The sequence below is a fragment of the Bos indicus genome, chromosome 29 (genome assembly GCF_029378745.1).
Source record: "Bos indicus isolate NIAB-ARS_2022 breed Sahiwal x Tharparkar chromosome 29, NIAB-ARS_B.indTharparkar_mat_pri_1.0, whole genome shotgun sequence".
NCBI lineage: Eukaryota > Metazoa > Chordata > Mammalia > Artiodactyla > Bovidae > Bos > Bos indicus.
In genome coordinates, this window is record NC_091788.1 from 44,805,410 (window position 1) to 44,830,640 (window position 25,231).

Below are 25,231 nucleotides of genomic sequence, written 5' to 3' on the forward strand. Positions count from 1 at the left end.
CTGGTTAAAGTGCCTTGGGTTAATTTTACAGATGGCTCAGGACAGTGGTCCTCAACCAAGGGTGGTTTTGCTTCCCAGGGAACACTGGGCAAGGACTGGAGACATTTTTTTATTTTGTTTTGGTTCTCACAGCAGCGGTGATTAGTGGGTGGAGGCGGGGCTGCAGCTCAGGTCCTGCACAGGACGCCCCAGAGTAGAGAAGGGCCCTCCGCAGATGCCAGCGGTCCCAGGTGGAGAAAGCCTGGCTTAGCATGTGACACGGGCTGACTTGTGTGATCATTGTTCATTAATTTGCCAAGTGACCCCCATGAGCTTTTTAGGCTTTTTCTCTGTGCTCTGTCGTTTACTCAGAGAAAGAACTTTGGGTCATTGGGAGGAAGTGGGCTATCTTCGATCCTTTCTGATTCCCTGGTTCCCCAGAAGAACCAGAGACCCATTTTCATTTAGGATACACAATTCACAGGGCTATTAACTCCTTGGAAAAATGTCCCCATTACTCAGAGAAAGGTCACTGGGAGGAAGTGTGGGGCATCGTCGATCCTTTCTGATTCCCTGGTTCCCCAGAAGAACCAGAGACCCACTGAGGCCAGTGCCTTCCCCACAGCTGAGACTCACACCCCGCAGCTGCTCAGGATTCCGACACCGGTGTCTGCACAGCCAGAAGCAGCATTCGCAAGTGTGAAAAATCTGGTGCTTTATCTGTATTTGCAAAGTACATTTTTAATATTTATGAGACCTGTAAGAGTTGAGGACAAAGGGAGAATTATTTCACACCTAAATGGCTTAGAATATTCTGTTTGAGGGTTTTCTAGATGTTTCCACCAAGCCAAACGCGTTTGGCCCCCATGGATGTCTTTAGTCTCGAAATCAAAGACCTGAACGCTAGCGTCCCCTTTCTTCTCACCACTGCTGACAGCAGAAGGGGCCCCATGTGCCCCTCCTGGGCAGGGATGTTCACCAAACCCCAGAGTCAGGACTGGCAGATCCCACAGCCAAGCCATCTGAAGGCTGGGCCTCTCTTCCCTGAGAGCATCTTTTGAGAATCAGAATTTCTGGGTTTAGCGTCTCACCGTGTTACTGATTTAATGATCACAGAATAACTGACCTTCTGAAGCTCAGTTTTTCACAAAAAAATATGCTCCTTGTTAAGGTGAAAGTCCCAAAGATGTTATGAAAGATGTCATGAGGTCTTCCAATTAAGTGAAAGTATTTTAAGCTTCCAAGGGACTAAGGGAGCAAGTTAGAGTAGTGGTTATTTGGATTGGTGATGACTAATTATTATAATTTTTGCAGATGGAATTGGCTGCGCTAGAAAAAGTCAAATCTGCTCGGATTAAAAATCAAGATGACAGCTTGACTGAAACAGACACTCTGGTATGTATGGTTCCGTCTCCTGTTTCCAGCTGTCGAAAATAGTTTTGGGTACCTTTAGAAATAGAGGCAAAAAACCCTCAGGACCATCATGAAACTTTCGCCTAAATCTGTGGACTTAGGAAGGTCCTGCATTCTCTTCCTCCCGAAATCTTTACCTGTGGAGTATCAGGTTGGTGCAAACCAGAAATGTCCCCATTCTGCTCTTTCTTTAGGTCTGAGCAAATGCTGATTTGGGTACTTTCTCACTATCTGTCACTCTCATGTCCTTCTTTTTTTTTTTTTAATGTTTATGTATTGATTTATTCACTTTGGGCTGTGCGGGGTCTTCATTGCTGCATGGACTTTTCTCTAGTTACAGCAAGCCGGGGCTACTCTGGTTACACTGTGCAGGCTCCTCCTTGCGGTGGCTTCTCCTGTCGGGGAGCACGGCTCTAGGGCTTCAGTAGTTGGGGCACACAGGCTTAGTCACTCCTCGGCACGTGCGACGTTCTCGAATCAGGGATCAAACCTGTGTCTCCTGCATTGACAGGCAATTCTTTACCACTGAGCCACCAGGGAACGCCCCCACCCCCTCATTTACTCCTGAGGGACGATGAGCAGCATCTTTCCCTGAAAAACCACCTCTTCCTCCAGTGTTGTTTTTACAATGGCCAGATAGTCCACAGCATCAGCTCTCCCAGTGGTTACCTGCTGGTCATCTCCTCCCACTGAGAGATGTTGGGGCTGTTCAGGGGTGCGTGGGATGGATCGCCTGGGGCACCCAGTGTAGTTACACACAGATTGAAATAACACACACACACACACACACACACACACACACACACACACACACACAGTGCTGAGCACTGACAGTGCCCAAACGAGAACACCGTGGCGCCCCGTTGGGAGGAAAGCCAGCCAGAGCACACAGCACAGAGGCTCCAGGGGGCCCAGGGAGGGCAGAGCGGTTCACCTGGGGGAGGGAGTCTGGGGCTGGGCCCGCAGGTCCGGCCTGGGCCCAAGCTCAGCCCACGTGGGGCTGGAGGCCAGCCCGAGCTGGGAGGAGGGAGCAGAGAACTTGACCGGACACCCCCTGGGGGTGTGCTGTACCTCAGCCTCCCGGTGGGAGCTGCCAGCTAAAAGGAGGGATTCTTTCAGGCTCACGTCTCCTATAGTACAGAATACCGTGTTACAGATCTGTTGTCCAGCAGAGCCTTAGGCTGGGTTCAAGAGGACTGTGGTTCACCCACAATCCAAGTAGCCCAGCCTCCACTGTTTCCCCCTTTGGTCCGTACTGCACAGCAGGCGTTTCAAAAATGAAATTCCCATCATGTCACTTCCTGAGTAAAAGGCTCTCCTTCCCGCCTAGAGAAGCCAGATCATCAGCCCAGATTTGTGGGCTGACGGTTCATAAATGTAGGGGTCAGATTGGATAGCAGGCGACCGTGCCCAGCACAGCGGGCACCCTCAGCTGAATTAAACAGTCGTCAGGGGAGAGGGGTGGCGGGAGTTTTAGAACCATGTGTTTCCTGGAAAAGAGCGCAGGGGGCTGATGGTCCCGTGGTGCTGACGGCCCAGGCAGGAGCCACCAGGCTCTCGTGATCTCGGAAGGGGGTCACCCTCACGGCTTCCTTTGCTCTGTGGCAGGAAATCACTGACCAGGACATGTTCGGAGACGTGAGCACGAGTCTGGTTGTGCCCGAGAAAGTCAAAACTCCCATGAAGTCCAGCAAAACGGACCTGCAGGGCTCCGCCTCCCCCAGGTACTCAGGGTGGGAAGACGCTCCTGAGGCACCAGGTGGAAGGAGGGGAGCACGGCGAGCGTGGCCTCGGAAAGGGGGGCCGTCTAACCGCCTCCTTCCACGTCCGTGGCAGCAAAGTGGAAGGAGTGCACACCCCCCGGCAGAAGAGGAGCACCCCCCTGAAGGAGCGGCAGCTCTCCAAGCCGCTGAGCGAGAGGACCAACAGCTCCGACAGCGAGCGGTCCCCAGACCTGGGCCATAGCACGCAGGTACCCACCCGCCAGGCGCCCTGGACCCCCGGCTCTGTTCCGTCGTCTCCTTGGGAGGTCGGGTGGAGAGGAAGGGGGTGTATTTGATTGTTCTGAGTAAAGAGAGGCCTAAAGGGAGAAGTCCAGCGTGTTTGTTATCTGCTCCCGCTGAGGAATTGCAGGACGGAATAGGGGACGCTGGTGCGTTCTGCCCCCATCAGACCTTGGAGGGAACTGTGCCGGGGACAGTGTTCAGGGGACAGTGGCCATCAGCTCTCCCGGGAGGTCTACTCTGCACTCTGATGCCCTTAGCGTTGCTGTGGGCTAGTTACAATGATTTGAAGCCGACATAGCAACATTAAACTTTTGAGTGCCAGACCTCAGAGTGGCTGGAGTAGGCACCCAGAAGGAACTGGCCCTTGGGGTTGTATGCTCTCTGAAGGCCAGTCTCCCAGGGAAGGATTCTCCCTGACAGGCCTCGCCCAGCTCCTGTGCTCCTGGAGTTAGTGGTGGGCCCGCTTGTTCTCCTGATAAATACCTTTGGGAAGGGGGTTTGTGTCCGTATGGCTTGCAGAGCTAATGCTCTGCAGCTGAAAATGAGCCCAGGACTAGAATAGCCCGGTGCCTGGGGCGAGGTATTGTCCTTCTTGTTAATCACTGCTCCTGAAATACCTTTGTTCCCCGAGTCGGAGGGCTCCCCACATGGCGCACTCTCATTATCTCTCCCCACTGCCCTCCTTTCCATCCTGCGAGCACCTGCTCTCCGCTCCTCCCTCCCCCCCTCCCGCTGCCCCTGCTTCATTCTCCTTCGGGGCCCTTCCTGCCTAGGCAGGACAGCTGCCATGTTCCTGGGGCACCAGCCTGGGCCCTGAGGCCTGGCTTCGCGTGTTCTCATCCCGCTCCAGTCTGCTGTGCTCTGGCCAGTGGGACACTGGGTCTCCTGCGTAGGTTCCTGGTAGCTCTTCTCCATACCCTGGACCACAAATCACCCCACCCCCCAAGCTCCCTGGGGATCAACAGACACGTCTATCCCTGCAGATTCCCAGAAAGGTGGTCTATGACCAGCTGAACCAGATCCTGGTGTCGGACGCAGCCCTCCCAGAAAACGTCATCCTCGTCAACACCGCTGACTGGCAGGGTCAGGTACAGCACCCAGGGTCACGGGGCCGGGGAGGAGGGATGCTGGGGAACAAGAGACTCCCCGAGTGTGGATCTGAAAGCCAGGGCACGGGAAAATCCAAAATGACCCCCTTCTTTTCCAGCTCCTCCTAGCCTGACTTAAGCCCACAGTTCTGGGTGTGGTCCCAGTCCCGTCATTTTCCAGCCTGAGGGGCCTTAAGTCACCAATTTTCTGTACCTCAGTTTCCTTATCTCTAAAGAAGCAGAGGCTCCAGCGGTGCCCTGGCTTCCAGAAGGGGCGGAGCAACAGCAGCCCAGCCCCGCCCAGGCCCACCATCCATCCAGCGAGTGGGCTGCAGAGCCCATGTAGAATGTAGCATGTCCTGGGCCTTCCCACGTTTCCTCCTGATCCCGTCTCCCTGGGGTCTGGCCCCACCTTCTCCTGACTGGCAGTCGGAGCCTGGCCTTGGCTGGCTGTGGTCTGAAGGACGGACAGTGGGGCCCTGCCGCCCGGCCTGGGCCTTGCCACCTTCGTGGCCTGCGGGAGGTGGTGTCCCTGCCACACGGCCTCACCTGTGTGGTTCCCCCCACCCCCGCCCCCTGCAGTACGTGGCGGAGCTGCTGCAGGACCAGCGGAAGCCCGTCGTGTGCACGTGCTCCACGGTGGAGGTCCAGGCCGTGCTGTCCGCCCTGCTCACCCGCATCCAGCGCTAGTAAGGCCAGCTCCTCTCCTGCCCTTTGGGGTCCCCTCCCGCCTCATCTTCCCACCCTCATTTCCAAGCTCTGAGGGGACCCCCTGGCTTATCAGACCTGAAACTCACAGTCAGTACCTGGTTGGGCGGCATCAGGCCCTGGTGCTCTGTTGTCCTGCTGGCCCCGGAGGGTCGGGATGAAAATGTCACCCTCCTGCCTGCCGGCGTCCCGCCTGGTCTCCTGCCACACCTTGACCTGCCTCATTCTCTTCCTAAACCCGTGACGAAGAAGGCCAGGCAGAGAGCCCGGGGTTCTACAAGACTTTCTCCTCCTGCACCCTGCCCACCCAGCGTCGGGGCCCTCCCTCTCAGGACCTGCCGTGGGAAGAGCCTCAGACGTCTTGGGCTCACGCCCGCCTCTGACCACTGCCGACTCGTCTTCCCATTAGCCTCAACTGGTTCTGCCTGCCTCCTAGACAGTCCCCTGTCCTCTCTGACCCTGAATTTCTCTCTTTGCAGAAGCACTGTGGTGTGTTGCCTCTCTCTGTGTGATTTTGTTCACTGGTTTGTTTTTCCTCTGGGGGCTGTCGAGGTCAAGTGAAGTCAGAGTTTGGGGGAGGCTTCCTCTGAGCAGGACGTGGCCCCCTGACGTGGCCCTGTCCCCCGACCCCTCGCTCCCAGCTGCAACTGTAACTCCTCCATGCCGCGGCCGGTGAAGGTGGCAGCGGTGGGCGGCCAGAGCTACCTGAGCTCCATCCTCCGCTTCTTCGTCAAGTCGCTGGCCAGCAAGACCTCCGACTGGCTGGGCTACATGCGCTTTCTCATCATTCCCCTCGGTGAGGGCGTGGCAGAGCCCACCCCGAAGCGGCGGGCGGCGCTGGGTCCCGGGAAGGGCCAGTCGGGGAGACCGAAGGCTGGGCTTCGTTCACCCCCTCCTCACCAGCTCGCCTTCTCTGGTCTCCGTCTCCCAGGTTCTCATCCGGTGGCCAAATACCTGGGCTCCGTCGACAGCAGGTATAGCAGCACCTTCCTTGATCCTGGCTGGAGAGATCTGTTCAGCCGCTCGGAGCCCCCAGTGTCAGGTACTGGCCCTCGTCGGGGACAAGACGCAGGGAGCTGGGCTCGGCTGCATGCAGGGGCGGGGGGGGGGGGGGCATGCTGCTTCCCCTCCCCGCGGCCTGTTCATTTTTCCAGCACTTTATTAAAAGGAGGCCCCGTAAGCGCAGCCCTTCCACGCTGGATGTGTTTGGTCTCTGCACATTTAGAAATAAGGAGGCCGAGGGGGTGGTGTCAGGAAGTATCTGGTTGTGGAGATCAAATGTGGAAATGGAGAGCAGCTGCCAAGCGTCTATTGATAAATGAATAACATGCCACCAACCGTGTCTTTTCCTGAAATACAGAGCAGAGGCGGCAGGGACGGAGTGAGCTTGGGCCCAGCGAGGCCGGGAGGTGGTCAGTGCTCCCACGGGCCTGGCAGGAAGTGATGGGGGCGGGGGCGGCAGGTGGTTCCAGGGCTGATCAGAGCAGGGATGGAAGCAGGAGCCAGCCGAACACGGAAGGAGCAGGCTGGGGGGAAGGGTGCATGGATCAGACGGGAGGACAGCTCTTGGCTGCACGATTCCTTAGATTCAGGGGACTTCCCTGGTGGTCGCGTGGTTAAGGCTTCACCCTGCAGCGCAGGGGGTATGGGTTCAATCCCTGGTCGGGGAACTAAGATCCCCCATGCCTCAAGGGGATCTAAAACTAAAACATAAAACAGAAGCAATGTGGTAACAAAGTCAGTAAAGACTTTATAGTTCACATCAAAGAAAATATCTGTTAAAAAAATTTCCTGGGATTCCCCTGGTGGTCCAGAGGTTAAGAATCTACCTCCCAATTCAGGAGACGTGGGTTTGAACCGTGGTCAGGGAACTGAGGTCCCCTGTGCCACAGGTCAGCTAAACCCCAGCACACCCAAATAAATAAATGAACGTTGTTTAAAAAATTCCTTAGGTTCAAACCAGCGGGTCTCTAGAGCCCTTTCTCTGCCTCAGCTCCTGGGGTCTTCTGGTGGGACTCAGCAGGGGGGCGCCCAAGGACGGTTCTCGGGCTCGCCTGCTGAAGTAAGTCAGCCCGCATCTTGGCTTCTCTGCAGAGCAACTGGACGTGGTGGGGCGGGTGATGCAGTACGTCAACGGGGCGGCCGTGACGCACCAGCTGCCCGTGGCGGAGGCCATGCTCACCTGCAGGCACAAGTTGTGAGTGGACCCGGGGTGGGCTCTGAAAACAGGTTGGGTGGGCTAGATAAATCTTCGGTTCTTTTGCTTTTTTACACCCTCCTCCTCCCCACCACATTTCCCTCGTAGGAACCCAAGAGAGTATGAGAAGCTGTGCCTTCCCTTCCCCGCCCGGGCCTCCCCCGACCCCGGCCTCCCCACCCGCTGTGGGCGCCCCCTCAGTACAGACATGGGGGCAGGGGGTAGAGCATGCACAATCAGGGTTTTTGCCTCCTTTTGGAGGCTCCTCGTGCCATCCTGAGGGCAGAGGGAAGATGGCAAGTGGTGTCTGGGCTCCCTTAAAGCCTCAGTAAAGCGTGGAAAGCTTCCGTCCCCAGCTCACCACACGGTCTCTCCCGCCAGCTGTGAAGCTCTCCTTTCTCTCCTCACAGCCCTGATGAAGACTCGTATCAGAAGTTCATCCCATTCATTGGCGTGAGTACCAGCCCCCCTCTCCTCTGTACCCCACCCACCCACCTGGCTTCCCTGGGCTCCACGTGCCAACACACACATGGGGCTTTCCTGATGGCTCAGAAGGTAAAGAATCTGCCTGCAATGCAGGAGACCTGAGTTCAATCCCTGGGTCAGGAAGATCCCCTAGAGAAGAGAATGGAAGCCCACTCCAGTATCCTTGCCTGGAGAATCCCATGGACAGAGGAGCCTGGCGGGCTGCAGTCCACCGCACACAGTCCAACATGACTGACTTTCACTTCATACACAAGAGACTCATCTAGGCAGCAGGTCTTGTCCAGGGGCTATTTTGCTCCCAGGGAACATCTGGCAGTGTCTGATCTGGGGACACATTTGGCTGTCAGAGCTGGGAGTGGAGGTGGGCACAGCTGGGAGTGGAAGTGGCACCGGCATCTGTGGGTGGGGCCAGGGACACGCTAACCGCCCTGCAGGGCCCAGGACAGGCCCCCGACAGAGAGCCCTGAGGGTTAGCAATGCCGGGGAGAGGAAGCTGTGGGCTGGGACAGGCCCCGAGCTGCTCCTTTCAGAGTCCTTTCCCCTGCATCACCACAGGTACCACGTGTTATTACTGTAGTTCTGGGGTCCCAGGGGGTGATATCCAGGGCACTGGTTCTCCGGCTCCAGGGAAAAGAAAGCAAAGCTGTTCCGAGGAGGGGAGTCCGAGACACGAGTAGCTCTGTCTTCAGAGTCAGGGACACAGAGAGGAAGGGGCTCTCTCCCCTCCTGTTTGGTCAGGGGACAATCTTTGCATGAGTGGATTCTCAAGACAAAGGAAAGACCTCTTGGGTGTCCTTGGTGTCGGGTGATCCCGGCCCAGATTGCATTTGGCAGCTGTTGGGCCCCAGGGCGGAGACTGACCAAGAGAGGGAGCCTAGAGGGGACAGCTGACGCCCCTCCCCGCCCAGGGCCGAAGCACGACCCAGAAGGCTGGCAGAGAACTCAGATCTCCCTTTCTGAGGCGGCCAAGTTTCTCTTCCGCATCAGCTGGTATCTTCCTGCAGCCTCGCCGAGGGAAGGTCCCTCCCAGCCTCTAGGGAGGGCGAGGCACATGCGGGTGAGGGGTCAGCGGCCCCATCCCTGCTCTCCACTCATCCAGATCCTGTGATCCTGGGTGGCCCTGTGAGCCTTGAGCGATCCTGGGAAATGCCTGAGCCTGGAGGGGGGGCGGGGGGTGGATCCTTGTCAAGGCTCCCATCTGCCTGGTCCAGTCAGTCCCCGTCAGCCACTGGGGCTGGTCCCACGGCCACATCGGAGGGCCCGGGCCATGACGTGCAGCCCGGGCTGGCAGTCTGACCCACGTCTGTGTGGAGCTGTGGGGTCACTGCTACTCTGGCCTCGCAGCAAAACAGAAAGAAAAAATTAAAAATTGAAACAAGCAATCAAAGGAGCTGGCAGCCTCGTGCAGCAACCAGAGGAGCAAGGAGACAGGACTCGTGTCCCGGAAGTTCGGGGTGCCAGCATGCCACTTTCCAGGAATTAAAATCAGGATGTGTAGAGTCAGGAGCAGATCCCACGGAGTGGCAGCACTGCGCTCTTATCAGCTTCAAGGGGACCACCATGTGTGTGACCCCCGCTCCCTGCCTTCCCTGGGACCCGGTTTCCGTGACCCCCAGGCCCTGCTGACCTCAGGCCCTGCCCTGACATCCGGGTCTGTCTCTAGCTATACCCTTTGCTGGCCTCTGGAGGGCCCCCCTGCCCTTCCCAGAATTTTCTCTGGGGAACTGACATCGGTATCACTGCCTAGGGCTGGGCTTGGGGTCGGGGGTCCCTGGGATCCCCGCCTCCTAGTTGGTGTTCCTCCAGATTCCTGTTCCGGTGTGTTCACGCCCCCACCGGTACCCCACTCCCATCTGCCAAGGTTTTTTTCCCAGTGCTCCCTTCTCTCTGACCTGAGAAGGCAGCCTCCTGCCCAAGTGATCTCAGAAGAAATGAGATCAGGATACAAAAGGGGTTCCTGCCCCCTCGGGTGGCTTTGCCCACGTCCCCAGAGAAGAGCTACGGGTGTCCCATGCCCCCGACTCACTGTTTGCAGTTGGGTTTGCTCACCTCTCCTGACGATCCCAGCTGCTCAAAATTGGCAGAGTTTCGAAGCCTGCGATCAAACAGCGTGCGGTCGTGGCCGCCGGGTCCAGCTGACCTGAAGGTGTCTGGCTTGGGTGGGTGGACCTAACGCAGGGTCTCTTCTCCCTCGCAGGTGGTGAAGGTGGGTCTGGTTGAAGACTCTCCTTCCACGACAGGTGAGCCTGGGGTCCCTTGGCCTCTTCTGGGTGAGGACGGTGCATCCCGCCCACCTGCTCCCTAGTCAGGAGGCCAAAGGGTGAAGACGAGGGGGTCCCAGGCCAAGGCGGGGCTCAAGTCCCAGGGTGGTGGCGGAGCAGGCTGTAGCCAAGACCGGTCAGGGCAGCTTCCTTTGGTCAACCATGTCTGTCCCCCCGCAGGCGATGGTGACGATGCACCCGTGGTCAACCTGACTGTGCCCTCCACGTCGCCGCCCTCCAGCTCGGGCCTGAGCCGAGACGCCACAGCTACCCCTCCTTCCTCCCCGTCCATGAGCAGCGCCTTGGCCGTCGTGGGGTAAGGCTGTGGCCTGTTCCCGTCTGTCCCCCGACACACCTCCATCGGGGCGGTGCCTGACTCATTCCCCGGCTGCCCCAGCGTGTAGGACGGTGACCCCTGGTCCGGAAGGTCAGCGGGGGGAGTCAGGTCACTGGCCAGGCCGGTCATCACACAGCTTGCTCCCGTCTGTCCTGTCTGCCTCCCGGGTGTAAGGGTGAATGAGACCCGGGGCACTGAATCCCTTCTAGCCTGTCAGCTGCTGCACGTACTGGGGGTAGGACTGCCTGGTCCAGGAGAGAGCGTGGACCTGGGGTCAGACACCTGGGCTTGCACCATGTCCACACAGTTGCGTCCCCCGTGTGTGTGTGCGCTAAAGAACAAACCACTCAGTGACACTGGTCAACGCGAGAGCGACTCTCGAAGGCGGGAGCAGCTGCTGTGGGCTGCTCTGCGGCGGACTCTGCAGCAGGAGCCAGGACTCTGGGTGGGGCCGGAGCAGGACGGGGCAGAGCCAATAAAAGTACTAAGAGGAACTGGGGGGGTCCAGGGGGTCCCGATTCCAGCTAAACTGCCCTGCCAGAAGTCTCATGAAGACAGTCCTGAGGGGGTGGAGGGTGAGGAGCCCCGATCAGAGCCGCAGGGTGGTCAGAAATGTGGGGCGGGGGGTTCTTGTGAGGACTGGATTTTCCGAGGTCCAGAAAGAGGTTCAGGAGCCTGACTAGTTTGAGCAAAGAATCGCGGTCACTTGGGCAAGCTACTCAGCTCCAGCCCATGAAAGTAAAGGTGACGTAGCCACAGGGTTTTGTGTGAGGTGGAAATAAGAGCCTCGCTGTCAGCGCCTGGCCCAAGGGGGCGCGGCCTCCTTCCAGGCACCAAGTGTGTCCGCCACCCAAGGGCCCCCGCGGCCAGTGACGCGGGCAGGTCGGACCCCAGGCTCCTGGGCCCCAGTAGGGCCAAGCCACGGAGAGAGTGCTGTGGCCGAGTAGGGAGCAATGGCTAGGAAGTGGGGAGGGAATCCCTTTAGGATCTGAAATGTCCAGTGTTTAGATCGAGCAGTCAAGGAGGCCTCTGGAGGAGCTGATTGGGGCAGGGGAGGGGGCGGGATGCGGGGTCAGGGCAGCCCCAGGCGGGAGAAGGGGTGGCAGAGAAGAGCCAGAGGCGCTCCTGCTGCTCCCTCTGCTCCCTCTCCTCTCTGTCACCTCCTCCTGGTCTCCTGGGGATGCTCTGTGAGCAGCAGAGAGGGTAGGCAGTGGCCTGTGGCTTTGCCAGAACCCCCGGCAACAGCGCCATGGTCCCCAGAGAGTCCTAAGTGTCTCGGGGCAAAGCCCAGACCCCAGCCCTCACCCTCACTCGCCCTGTCTCCCCTCTTCGCTCCCAGTCGGGGGTCTGCCACTGGCTTGCTGAAATGCAGGAAGAGGAGGGAATCCCACCAGCAGTCACGCTGTGACCTCGCAGTCCAGGCTCCCTGGGGCCTGGGGACCCGCCTTATCCCGACCTCCTTTCCCATCCGGTTTAAGCTTGTTTTTTAATGGAACCGCTGAATCCTGGCAGAAAGAAACATCAGATGATTTGTGTAGCCTGTACCTATTGTGTCTGACGCCTCCTTTCAAGAAAACATCAGCTCTTTTTCCCCTTGGAGCTAAAATTATCCCTGAGCTAGAAGTGCCATAGAGAGAGAAAGCCACAGGTCGGCTCCTCGCCCCCGGCGGCTCTGCAGCCGCCTGGTGCCCGCCTCTGCCCCACTTAGTCTCTCCCACCCTCGGCGGGGGGCTCTGCCTGCTGGGGGTCATGTGTGTGCACACGTTTGCACACATGCTCATGCACATGTGTCCTGGTGGTGGGTGAGCGTGCACACATTTTCTTCTCTCATAGAGCTTCCTCCTTCTCTGCTTCCCTCCTGCCTGGGTGATTCTTCCTGGGCTCCCCTGTGGGCACTTGGGGCCTCGCCCTCTCCTGGCCGTGTCCTCAGGTCAGCCTGACTCCCCACTCCCCCACCAGCCCTGTCTGTGACGCTGGAGGGACCCCAGAGCTGCTTGGCTGGCGCCTCCCCCAGGCCCTCCCCGCCCTGTCCGCCCTTGGCGGGCACTGAGCCCCCTCCCCATTACCGCCCCTCTCCAGGAGCCCCAGCAGCCCTTACGGGGACGTGATTGGCCTCCAGGTGGACTACTGGCTGGGCCACCCTGGGGAGCGGAGGAGGGAAGGTGACAAGAGGGACGCCAGCTCCAAGAACACCCTCAAGAGCGTCTTCCGCTCAGTGCAGGTCTCCCGCCTGCCCCACGGAGGGGAGGCCCAGCTCTCCGGCACCATGGCCATGACCGTGGTCACCAAAGAGAAGAACAAGAAAGGTAAGTGACTCGTGAGGCCAGGGGCGTTCAGGGCCTCCAGGCCTCCCCGTCTCCTCTCTCAGGGTCAGGACAGGCTCCGCTTCTGGGAGAGAGCCCGGATGAGCACGGAGGCAGCAAGCACATGTATCATGGGGTCCCGCCCCCCACACACAGGACAAAGCCATTCCTTCTGTCACAAAGGAAGGTCCCTAGGGAGTCACTGGTCCCTGCCCGCTGAGCCTCGGCACCTTTGGGGCGAGGCAGTTTGTGCTGCCATGAACAAGGGAGGCTTCCTGGCCAGGGCCCTCAGGGATGGATGGTGTGACCTGAGGTTGTCCCTGGCCAGGGCTCCCAACCCCCAACCCTGGAGGCCACCCAAGCCTTCATGAACAAAAGGTGTGGTTTTTAAGAATTCAGGGGACGAGAGCCCTTGGGGGGTGGGGGGGAAGACGGCTTCAGCACCAGCGGGGACAGGGGTCCTGCACTCTGAGGAGGTGAGGCGGAGCCCCCACACCTGGGGGTGGGCAGCAGTGCTCGCAGATGTTGGTTCCCATGGTGAACCCCCACATCTGGCTCTGCACCCGCTGGAGCAGGCGGGGTGACTCTGGGGTGCTCATGGCCTCCCAGCTGTCAGGAAGGGGCTTCCTTCTCTGCTGGGTCCCACCTTCCTCCTCTGGGGGCATCCAAAGCAGCTGGGCCTTTGCATTCATGCCTCTGCCCCGAAAGGTGCCCCAGGAAGTTGGGCAGGCCCTGTGCCAGGCCCGCAGCTGGAACTGCCTGTGGCACCCGGAGACCCGCCGAGGGTGGCCCAGGGCTGAGATTCTATGTAGCCTCCCCACCAGCCACACAGACACAGCCCCACGCAGGCACCTGAGTGGGTGGACAGAGGTGCCCGATAGGGCAGCTGGCCCCCACCCACAGGCTTTCAGAACGTTCGAGCCGGAAGGGACTCCGAGCCCATCTGGCCCCAGGTTCTCGTTACTCAGTGAAGATACCGAGGCCCAGGGAGAAGGGCAGGAGTTTGGAGATCCTGAGACATAGCCCCAGAGACAGACAGGCGGGGCTGGGGGGAGTGGGGAGTCTGCTTTCTTCGAATCACCACCCTTCCCAGGGAAAGGGGGCAGTGGGTGGGGGAGAGCGCAGCCGCCTTTCCAAGGCCTTTCCAAGGACAACGTGGTTCCCGCTTGCTTTCCAGTTCCCACCATCTTCCTGAGCAAGAAGCCTCGAGAAAAGGAGGTGGATTCTAAAAGCCAGGTCATCGAGGGCATTAGCCGCCTCATCTGCTCTGCTAAGCAGCAGCAGACCATGCTGAGAGGTGCGGGCGTGGGGGTTGGGGGGGTGGCAGGAAGGCCGCGGCCCTCCCCGGCAGCCCTGGTCATCCCCACGCCTCCCTGTCACCCCCAGTGTCCATCGACGGGGTCGAGTGGAGCGACATCAAGTTCTTCCAGCTGGCAGCCCAGTGGCCCACCCACGTCAAGCACTTTCCAGTGGGACTGTTCAGTGGCAGCAAGGCCACCTGAGGGCACCGTCTCCCAGCCACGCCCCCTCCTGGCACTGCCACCAGCCTCACCGCCTGCGGGCAGGGGGAGGCCAGCAGGCCCCGGGCCCAGTGTCCCCCTTCCTGGCCCCGGGGCCTGCATCTCCCCGGCCCAGTCTTGCAGGACACTGCCACCCACCGGGGCCGCCGTTCCCGCCACTGCTCGGGCCCAGTCCTGGGCAGCCCCTCCTCCCTCCCTCCTTTTCCTCCCCCTCAGCTCCTGGCCTGAGGCATGTTGACTGTGCCTTTCAGCGCCCACCCCTGGTCCCTGGAATCGAGTCCTCCAGGCCTCCCCTCACCTCCCCTGACTTCAGCCTCTTTCTCCACGTGGCACCAGTTCTCTTCCTGGAAATAGGAAACCTGGGGTCCTGGCCCACGGCCGGCATTCCAGCCTCCCCCTGCCCCCCCCAGATTCCCATCTTCTAAAGCGCAGCTGCCAGACACCACACAGCCGGCCTCCCCCTGGGGACGCCCAGCACCAAGGCCACTTGCCACTGCTGTGGGGGTGACAAGGGCACAGACCCTGCCCCCACCCCAAGACAGAGTTGCTGCTGTGATGCGTGGGTTTCTGGGGTGCAGGAGCCCTCGTGGTCTCACCCATGCATGGTTCCCCCACGCCCAGGTTCCCTGGAGGTGTCACATGTGTCCCTGAGCAGTTCTTTGGTTCTCTGCACCGCCAGTCTCTCAGTGGTTTCGTGTGACTCGCCTGGGGGCTGGTCCCCGTCCTTGGATCTCCCCCTGTTGAGGACTTTCCTCCCCAGCCCTGCCTCCGGACCTGGAGAGGTGGGAGGCAGGCCCTGCCAACACGTCTGCGGCCCAGTCCCTTCCGCTCCCTGCACCCCGTGTCCGCCGGTCTTCTTTTCCTGCTCTGTCCTCCCCTCCTCACCTGGGCCCCTGGCCTGGGAAGGCCCCTTCCTCCCAGCCAGGCCTCCCCCTCTGTGGCCTCGGGCGCCTGAGCCCCTCCTCAGCCCCCACCATCGGTCTCGGCCTTCCTGGAGACCAGAGGCACGTGGGGCGGCCAGCAGCTCCGCCTCCGGAGCTTTGGCCGTGGCCCCCTCGCCCCTTCTAGAAGTTTTTGCACAGAACTTCATTTTGGAAAGTGTTTTTCTCATTCTCCATACCTCCCCCAAACTCCTCCAGCCCTTCCCCCGGCGCAGCCCTGCCGTCCAGAGCGTCCCCAGGGCTGTGCTGTTCACTCGGCCGGAGAAAGGGGCAGGGTGGGAGGGACTGAGAGGATGTTGGGTTTTTCATTCAATAAACTGGTGATTTCTTACCAACGAGCAATCCTTGGGCCTCCGCGCCTCTCATTGTGACACAGGATCCGTCCAGCCTTGCTCGTCCCCGCCGCACAGTGTGACCACTAACTACACTCACAGTCAGCTGGGAGGGGGACTTCCCTGGCGGTCCACTGGCTAAGGCTGCGCACTCCCAATGCAGGGGGCCTGGGTTTGATCCTGAGGAGGCTCCACAGGCCACAACTAAGACCTGGTGTAGCCACATAAATACTAAAAGCCACCTGGGAGGGAACTGCCTGACAGCCCAGCAGTTCCTTCCGAGTGTGTGCTCCCAGTGCAGGGAGTGTGGGTTCCATCCCTGGTTGGGGAACTAAGATCTCACATGGCACGTGCTGTGGCCAAAAGAAAGAACAACAACAACAAAATCAGCTGGGAACTGGCTGCAAAGAAGCCTGTCCCCATTTACTTGATCACAGAAACGGGCATGAAGGTGTGTGCCCCACGAGGCAAACCAAGGTCAGGAATAGAAGTCACGCCATTCCCACGCCGAAACCCCATTTTTCTTGGGGACCCACCATCCCCAAATCCCATCTCCCAAGGCAGTGACACGTCATCTGCACTCTTCCAACATGAGAATGAGAACTCGGCTTCTCTCCCCCGCTGGGCCGTATTTTCTGCAAGTTGGTGAAGCCTCAGGCCTGGGGGGAGCGGGTAAGCTCAGGTCCACCATCAGTTCGCTTTCCTGCCTGCCCTTAACCCTGGAGGTGACAGATTCCCGCTCCTGGGACTCCTGGCTCTTCACGTGCTCCCAGGACACAGGCCTGCACGCCAAGCCTCCTTCACCAAATAAGTGCCCAGTGATGGCTTGTGTCCCCCCAACCCCCGCAGGACACAGCTCTGGAAAAGTGGACGGCCAGGTGCGGCAGGCTGTCCCCAGCTCCCCGAGCCTCATGGCCAGTCACCAAATGGAACCTCTGGGACCCAGTGGCGTGGCCACCCAGGCTCTCTCGGCCTGAAAGATGGAACGAATGCCCGCGTCCCAAGGGGCAGAGTCCAGTCGGGTACCAGAAGGTGTTCCAGAAACGCAGTCTGCACTGCAGTTCTCCGAAGAAGGGTACAAGCCAGCTAGTGAGAGACACGCCTGGAGAGGTGGAGGCTGAGGTGGGCTAGGGAGGCAGGCAGAGCCCCCCAGAGGTCTGCAGGGCAGAGGCCCGGGGGCCTGGGAGCTGATGGGAGGCCCGAGCGAAACGAGCATGGACAGATAAGACTCAGGCCCCAGCTCGGAGCCAAGTCGGGGAAGCAGATGATGGAGACAGGAGTGGGAACTCCCTGCTGACTTGACTCCCAGCCTCACTCCGGCCCGGGTGACCACTTGGCCCTGCCCCAGGTCCCTCCCACCTTCTCCAGGGCTTCCTCCCGCCCGTTGCCCCTCTCCTGCATCATCGGTGCACACCACCCCCCACCAGATCTGTCACGTCCCGTCCCATGTACACAGGCAGTAATACCTCTTTGGTTCTAAAACCTCTCCGCTCTCCCAACAGCGAAAGTCTTCAAAAGCGGGGGGGCTTCTGGGCCTCCTCCTCACTACCCCATCAGGCGTTCCCTTGCCAAGGTCACTGATGTCCTTGGCTGCTTGGCCCTGAAAGGCGCTCGGCGTTCTGCCCTCCCCTCCCCACCCCACCCCACCCCTGGTTCTTTAAGTCCTCTTCTGGGCCTCCTTTGTTTCCTCCTCATCTTCCTGGCCTTGGGAAATTCTCCGGGTGTGCTGACATCCCCCTGACTCAGCAGTTGAGCATGCATGCATGCTAAGTCACTTCAGTCGTGTCCAACTCTTTGCTACCTCATGGACTTTAGCCCACCAGGCTCCTCTGTCCAAGGAGAAAGTAAAAGTGTTAGTTGCTCAGTCATGTCCAACTCTTTGGGACCCCATGGACCATAGCCTGCCAGACTCCTCTCTGTCTGTGGAATTTTCTAGGCCAGAATACTGGAGTGGGCTGCCATTTCCTCCTCCGGGGGATCTTCCTGAGCCAGAGATCGAACCCGAGTCTCTTATGTCTCCTGCATTGGCAGGTGGGTTCTTTACCACTCGTGCTACCCGGGAGGCCCTGACTCTGCAGTTGCTAAATCTTTGGCATCATCCCTGAGTCCCCGCTCTCACACCCAGCACTCACCCCCATGGCAAATCCTATAGGCCTTCCCATCAGACCAGAACCCTGCAGCTCCTGCGGCTTTCACTGCTCTCTCTGGATATTGTAATAGCTTCCTAATTACCTCCGCTTCCACCCACTCTTCCTGTAGCCTATTCTCTACATAAAAGCCAGAGGAAGCCTTTTAAAATGTTAATTAGAACACGTTAAATTACTTATCCAAACTGTCCAATGGCTTCCCATCTCACCCAGAATATAATTCAAACCCCTCCACACAACTTCCAGGGCCCTGCAGTGCTGACCTCCGGGGGCTGCTCACCTCACCTCACCTTGAGTGAGGGGTCCTTCTCCCCCTCACTCAAGGCCTCCTCTATGTTCCTCAGACACGCGGGGCACACTCTGCCACAGGGCCTTTGCATGAGCCATCCCCCCACCCTTCCTGCTCCTGCCCCTGGTCATGTGACTTGCTCCCTCTAGTCTTGGCTGCCTCGGAAGCCAAGAATAGCACCTCCCTGGACTTCTCTTGTGGCCCACTTGGTAAAGAATGCAATGCAGGAGACCTGGGTTCAATCCCTGGATTGGGAAGATCCCCTGGAGAAGGGAAAGGCTACCCACTCCAGTATTCTGGCCTGGAGAATTCCATGGACTGTATCGTTCATGGAGTCGCAAAGAGTTGGACACAACTGAGTGACTTTCGCTTTCACTTTCCTTTTTACCGAGAAGGATGCCAAACATCAGAGAGCCGCACCTTCTAACATGCTCGACTCTCATTTTTGATCATTTACTTGACTCAAATATGCCCAGACGTCTCAAACCTAATATGGCCCAAATCAAGAAACTTGATTTCCCTGGGTCCTCCCTAGACTGAGTAAATAGCACTAGCATCCATCCTATTACTCAAGCCAGAAACCCACGAGTCATCCTGTGTCGTCCTAGGGACTGTAGTCCATTCTGCCTCCCAGCTGCCCTGCTCCCCGGCTAGAGTCCTTCAGCAGTTTCCTAATACCTTTGAATATAGCCACCCAACCCACAGTCCATCAGCCTGCACCGTCTCCCCATCCCTACCACTCTAACTTCACTTTCAGTTGCTTCACGCCCCCCGGTGCCACCCCAGAGCTCACCACACTTGGGCCACACATGATCTTTCAGTGATCTGATGCCTCCTCCCTGCACAAGAGCCCAGACATACCACTCTCTCCACCTTACATGCTCTCCCTGCCCCACAGAGAGAGCAACCCCTTTCCCTTTATTTACTCGTTGCTGCTGCGTGCAAGCTCTTTTTCGTTGCGGCACGTGGGCGTCTCCTGCTGCAGCACACAGGCACCCTAGCTCCAGCTTAGTTGCCCCACAGCATGTGGGATCTGTTCCCCAGCTAGGGATTGAATCCGCATCCCCTGCATTGGAAGGCGGATTCTTAACCACTGGACCACCGGGGAAGTTGCCACTTTTCCCTTCAGCTGTAGCCTGCACACCACCTCCTCAGAGAGGTCTTCCCAACCACCCTGCTCCAAACCCCACTTAGTCTCTTGCAAACACTCAAAGGCCAGATGAAGGAAAGCGGGAGGGGTAAGTTGCTTGTCCAATGCACTCAGAGTGGCTGAGAAGGAGCCAGATTTCTGACCCAGGTCATGGGACTCCAGACCATCTCTCAAGACCCTGCTCGGATCCCAACTTCCCAAGCCTCCATCCATCCTACATGTGTTAAGTTCCTGCCATGGCCCAGTTCCTGTCCTAGGAACGATGACACATGGACGAATCTAGGGCTGGGTCTCTACCTACATGGAAACTCTGATCCTCGTAGGGGAGACAGACAAATAGACAATGGCCACACAGCATGAAGGGCTGCCTGGGAGGACGAAGGAGGGCAGCAGAGCCAGCCTGGGAAGGGTGTCCAAGAAGATGTCTCAAAGGAACTGACACCCAACACAACGGACGTCCTGGGACAGGAAATAGCAAGACTAGAGATAAGACACAGTCCTGCCTATTCGAGAAGCACACGTGGTTTAGTGGGGCTGAGAGCAGTGGGGAGCGATGGGGTGGAAGAGAAAGGAAGTGGCCACAGCGCTGGGGAGCCTCCTAGCTGTGACTGTTACTACTCTGAGCACTTCATCCCGAGGTCAGCAGCAGTCAACAAAGAGTTTTAGGCAGGAAAGAAAGATGATCTAATTTAGGAAGATCACCTTGCTACATGTTGGAGGAAATAAGAATAAAGACCAGCAGAGTTTACAGGGAACGGCAGCAATTTAGAAAGGTGTGATGATGACATAGACCAAGGTCAGGAAGAAGAGGTGGCAGAGAAAGGAAACTTAAGTCCTGTATATTTAAGAGGCAGAATCAGGGCTTGCCTGGTGGCTGAGTGGCAAAGAATCCACCTGCTAATGCAGGAGACATGGGTTCAATCCCTGGTTCAGGAAGATCCCACGTGCCACAGAGCAACTGAGCCCATGTGCCACAACTGTTGAGCCAGTGCCTGGGAACCGAAACTAAACGACCACGTGCCACAGCTGCTGAAGCCTGTGCTCTAGAGCCCGTGCTCTGCAACTAGAGAAAAGCCCACGCAGCAAAGAAGACCCAGCACAGCCAAAAATAAATATATATATATATATTTTTTTTTTTAAAGAGGCAGAATCAAGAAGTGTAGGTGGCTGGTTAGAAAACAGGGTTGAGGGACTTCTCTGGTGGTCCAGTGGCTAAGACTTCATGTTTCCAAGGCAGGAGGCCCAGGTTCCATCCCAAGATTCCACCTGCCTCAACTAAGACACGGCACAGCCAAATATATATATGTATTTTTTTTTTTTAAAGAAAAGGATACAGGGTCAAAGGAGACAGTTGAGGATGGGGACTGGCCATCTGCTGGGTGAACAGGTGGATGGTAAAACATCTCTGGAGGAGATGTGGGTGGGAGATGGTAGGCTTAGGGCAAGGTGGGCGTGTGCTATTCAGAGGTAGAACTGAGTATGCAGGTCTGCAGGGTGGTTCTCTGGGCTGGCTGGAAATTTGAGCATCCTTGGCACGTGGAAGAGCTGACTTTAGGGAGAGGGGGAGATTGCTCCCAACCAGGCTGAGCTCCCTCTGACCACGCAGGGTGCCCACCGCCAGCACCAGACATCTTAGCGCTTGCTATCTTCAGGCTCTCCTATCTATTGCTGCCTCATTTGCTGCTCGCTTCATTCTGAATGTCTCCTCTCCAACAACGCTATTAGCAGAGACTGCCCTATATTTCCTATTTTATTCTCCCCACTCTCCATTCACTAGCACAGGACCTGTCCAATAGTAAGCTTGGTGGCACTAACGATAATATTTAATAGTAATACCATCCATTGCGTGTGTGCTAAGTTGCTTCAGTCGTGTTTGACTCTTTGAGACACTGTGGACTGTAGCCCGCCAGGCTCCTCTGTCCATGGGGATTCTCCAGGCAAGAATACTGGAGTGGGTTGCCATGCTCTCCTCCAGGGGATCTTCCTGACCCAGGAATCGAACCTGTATCTCTTACGTCTCCTGCATTGGCAGGTGAGTTCTTTATCATTAGTGCTACCTGTGAAGCTCCAATAGCGTCTATTGTGTACGAGCATAATGTTACAGTCTTAACTCTACTATTTTATTCCACTCTCTTGAGGATCCAACAAGGTCAGTATCAGGAACCTCATTTTACAGACAAGGAAACAGATGAAGTTGCTGTACGTGCCTAGGGCTCCCCAGCCAGCAAATGGAGAACGGGGCTCTGAATGCAGCTAAGTCTGCCCCCAAAGCTTTTGTGCCTTCCCGCTGAGCAGGACCGGGACAGTACGGGTCTGTCTGGGAGGCCACAAGGAAGAGTGGGTGCCGACATGCCCAGTGGCTGCCAGGACAGGAGCCAAGAGCCTCAAGGGGGCTCTGAGCAGACCTCATTCACAGCTCAGTGGCAGAAAGCCTGGCAACCAGAGGCATCCTAGGTGAAACCGGCCCCTTGGAAAGTGGTGAGCTGCCTGTCATGGAGTGGGGGGCGTGTGTGAGACACGGTCTTTAAGAAACCTCCAATCTTGAGCACTTACGATGTGAACCTGTGCTAATTTTTTTTCATTTATTTTTGGCTGTATTGAGCCTTTCTTGCTGCTTGGGGTTTTCTCTAGTTGCCGTGAGTAGAGGCTGCTCGTTGTTTGGGTGTGAGGGCTTCCCGTTGCGGTCACTTCTGTTGTGGAGCACGGGCTCCAGAGCTCGGGCTCAGTCGTGGTACACGGGCTTAGCTGTTTTTGCTTGTTTGTTTTTGTCCTGATGCCTGGCTGGCAGGATCTAGATCCCCGACCATGGATCGAACCCATGCCTCCTACACTGGGAGCGTGGAGTCCTAACCACTGAACTGTCTGGGAAGTTCCAATATGCTGATGTTCCAAGAGGGATGATATGCTTGGGACAAATGCCACCCCACCACCCCCCACACCCCGACCACCACTTCAAAGAAAAGGCATGAAGCTAGCCAACTGAAGAAGATTAACTTAAGAAAGCAGATTTCAGTGGGATGAATGCTTCCAAGGATCCAAGGGGAAGGGGTGGGAGCAGTGGGAGTGATTTTCAGGGAGAAAACAATCTTAAAAGTAGCAAGAACAACTTCCCCAGATGAGCTCTGTGGAAACGGCATAAGGAGCTGAATCACCATGGGGCATGGATGCCTTCCTTTCTTCTCCATCAACAGAGCACCCATCAGCAGCTTGGCACCAGACCAGCAGCTGCAGGGTGGGAGTGGGGAAGTAACAGTCCCTTCCCTTGGGAGACACACAGTATAATCCCTGGAGACCAGATCAAAAGCCGAGTGACTAAAGAGATTGAACACATGCAAGGTTACGAACCAAAAGCAAGATAAGAGCCTGGGAACCCGGCGGGGAAGGCCCAGGCCTTCCTCTGTGGGGCGCACAGGGAGGAGCAGGGCCAGATGCCTAAAGAGAGCCTCAAAGAAACCCCGGGAGCCTGCAGAGAGGTAGCAGAAAGGCTGGAGCAAGAACCCAGCACAAGCCATAAAGGGGGACTGAAAAATGCTCTGTTTAGATGATGAAAGGAACGTGCTCTGTTATTAGACGGAGAGAAAGTACAAGGGAAGAAAGCCCGGAGTGTGTGCCCCTGGCTACATTTGGTATGCAGGTCCCTGGGCCTGTAAACCCAACACATGTGGAGGTGTCCCTGCGGCACACAGGCCTTCAGTGCCTCTGGCTGAACCTGCCTGAGGCTATATTTTTTTCCTAACATTTATTTATTTGGCAGCATGTGCTGTGCTGTGCTAAGTTGCTTCAGTCATGTCTGACTCTCTGCGACCTCATGGACTGTAGGCCACTAGGCTCCTCTGTCCATGGGATTCTTCAGGCAAGAATACTGGAGCAGTCTGCCATGCCCTCCTTTAGGGAGTCTTCCCCACCCAGGGATCGAACCTGTGTCTCTTAGGTCTCCTGCATTAACAGGCCAGTTCTTTACCACTAGCGCCACCTGGGAAGCATTTGGCAGCATACTGGATCTTTAGTGGTGGCATGTGACCTCTTGGGGCTTCCCTGGTAGCTCAGTCTGTAAAGAATCCACCTGCAATGCAGGAAACCCCGGTTCGATTCCTGGGTCGGGAAGATCTGCTGAAGAAGGGATAGGCTACCCACTCCAGTATTTCTGGGCTCTCCTTGTGGCTCAGCTGGTAAAAAATCCACCTGCAATGTGGGAGACCTGGGTTTGATCCCTTGGTTGGGAAGATCCTCTGGAGAAGGGAACGGCTACCCACTCCAGTATGCTGGCCTGGAGAATTCCATGGGTTGTACTGTCCATGGGGTCGCAAAGAGTCGGACACAACTGAGCGACTTTCACTTTCACTTATGACCTCTTTGTGAGATCTAGTTCTCTGACCAGGGATCGAACCTGGGCCCCCTGTATTGGGAGGCCAGAGTCTTAGCCACTGGACCACCAGGGAAGTCCTGAGGTTGTGTGTTGAAGGTGTATGAGGCTGTGCTTCATGTGTCTGTGAACAGGCAACGTGACCTTGGTTCTCTTGACCTCTACAGTGTGGGGTCAGTCTCCTTTACACACTGGGACAAAATGACCAGACTCTGGATTAGAAAAGGGCACAGTGGTCAGCTGCTGCAGCTGCCGTCCCCTCTCTGGGCCTCACTTTCCTTACCTGTAAAACAAAGATGTATAAGGAGTGACTTTCAGCCCAGGGTGCATGTCATGGGCACTGCTGAAGTTTCATAATAATAAGAGATATTCATGACCCACCCCGGCACTACTGAATCTCAGTCTCTAAAAGGAACCCCTCGAACAAAGTTCCCTCCCAAGAGTTACTGAAACCCAGCCTTGTTAAGACTCCTGAGTGTCCCATGGACAGCAAGGAGATCAAACCAGTCAATCCTAAAGAAAATCAACCCTGAATATTCATTAGGAGGATTGATGCTGAAGCTGAAGTTCCAATACTTTGGCCACCTGATATGAAAAGCTGACTTACTGGAAAAGACGCTGATGCTGGGAAAGACTGAGGGCAGGAGGAGAAGGGGGCGGCAGAGGATGAGATGGTTGGATGTTATCATTGACTCAAAGGACATGAGTTTGAGCAAACTCCGGGAGATAGTGAAGGACAGGGAAGCCTGCCGTGCTGCAGTCCACGGGGTTGCAAAGAGCTGGACACGAATGGGCGACTGAACAACAACAAAGCCTTGATAAGAACAGCAAAGTTGCCCTGGGCTCCAGATCCCATTTCCTCCCTGTGAATTTGCCAGCCAGCTGGGAGTGTACTTATGGTCTGATGGAAGTCTCTCTGCAGAGAGGCAGGCTTGTCACACCACAGCCAGTGTGACCCCAGGAGGTAGGGCCGATGTGCTGGCTAAAGACCCTGAAGGCAAAAGACGCCAACCTGCAGGGCCCTGGAGGAAAACTGACCCTATGAAACTGACGAGGATAAACACAAGCTCTGCACTGAGGCAAAACATGCAATCAATGGACACAAGAGACATAACAGCAGGTGCTCCTGGGGAGGGGACCTGCGTGACTTGAGGGTGGTGGTCAGTGAGAGAGAGCCACATTCCACTGCATCTTGTACCTGCCTTTTGAATGCTGCATCATCTGAATGTAGCAATTCCCTTTAAAAATCACTGGGGGAAAAAAAATCACTCACTGAAGCGCAGGATGGGGGAGAAGAACCTGGCTGGCTAGAACCAGGATGCGCGCAATCTAGGGTTTTAATTGACAAGCTCACCCTGAGAAGACATGGTCCAGCGACTGTCGAAGTCAGCCTGACTTTCAGCTTCACGGTGGACAGGTGGTGTGCTCCTTGGGAGTGGACTGGCCCTCTGCTCTCTGCACATCTCCCTTCCGGTCTGGATCCCCACGCCCTGGACTGAGCCCGATATTCTGAGCAGTGTCTGGATGGACATGCTAAGCCACACCCAGAAAAAGAGAAATCCGGAGGAGGGAGCGGGGAGGAGTGGGTGAAGGGTCCTGGATCGTCTGGCCAGGCACGGGAACATTGGGTGGGGCACCATCACTCTACCATCTTTTGGGCAAAAGGGAGCAGCCATCCTTCCTTTGGACAGAGCTTTAGTTTGGTGTGGGC

General features: G+C 57.1%; 1 protein-coding gene across 4 annotated transcripts in view; it reads left to right on the top strand.

Moving 5' to 3' along the window:
• PACS1 (phosphofurin acidic cluster sorting protein 1) overlaps positions 1–15,570 on the top strand; it is a 150,223-nt gene extending 134,653 nt beyond the window's left edge. For all 4 annotated transcript variants that reach the window (XM_070783162.1, XM_070783163.1, XM_070783165.1 and 1 more), the window contains exons 11-24: positions 1,294–1,374; positions 3,001–3,116; positions 3,229–3,364; positions 4,382–4,486; positions 5,069–5,175; positions 5,836–5,990; positions 6,126–6,236; positions 7,289–7,391; positions 7,802–7,844; positions 10,075–10,117; positions 10,319–10,454; positions 12,555–12,781; positions 13,956–14,075; positions 14,165–15,570. In XM_070783162.1, coding sequence (XP_070639263.1) covers positions 1,294–1,374; positions 3,001–3,116; positions 3,229–3,364; positions 4,382–4,486; positions 5,069–5,175; positions 5,836–5,990; positions 6,126–6,236; positions 7,289–7,391; positions 7,802–7,844; positions 10,075–10,117; positions 10,319–10,454; positions 12,555–12,781; positions 13,956–14,075; positions 14,165–14,280 — 1,599 coding nt within the window. In that variant the 3' untranslated portion in view covers positions 14,281–15,570. The remainder of the gene's footprint in view (positions 1–1,293; positions 1,375–3,000; positions 3,117–3,228; positions 3,365–4,381; positions 4,487–5,068; positions 5,176–5,835; positions 5,991–6,125; positions 6,237–7,288; positions 7,392–7,801; positions 7,845–10,074; positions 10,118–10,318; positions 10,455–12,554; positions 12,782–13,955; positions 14,076–14,164) is intronic.
• Positions 15,571–25,231: the final 9,661 nt, after the last annotated feature.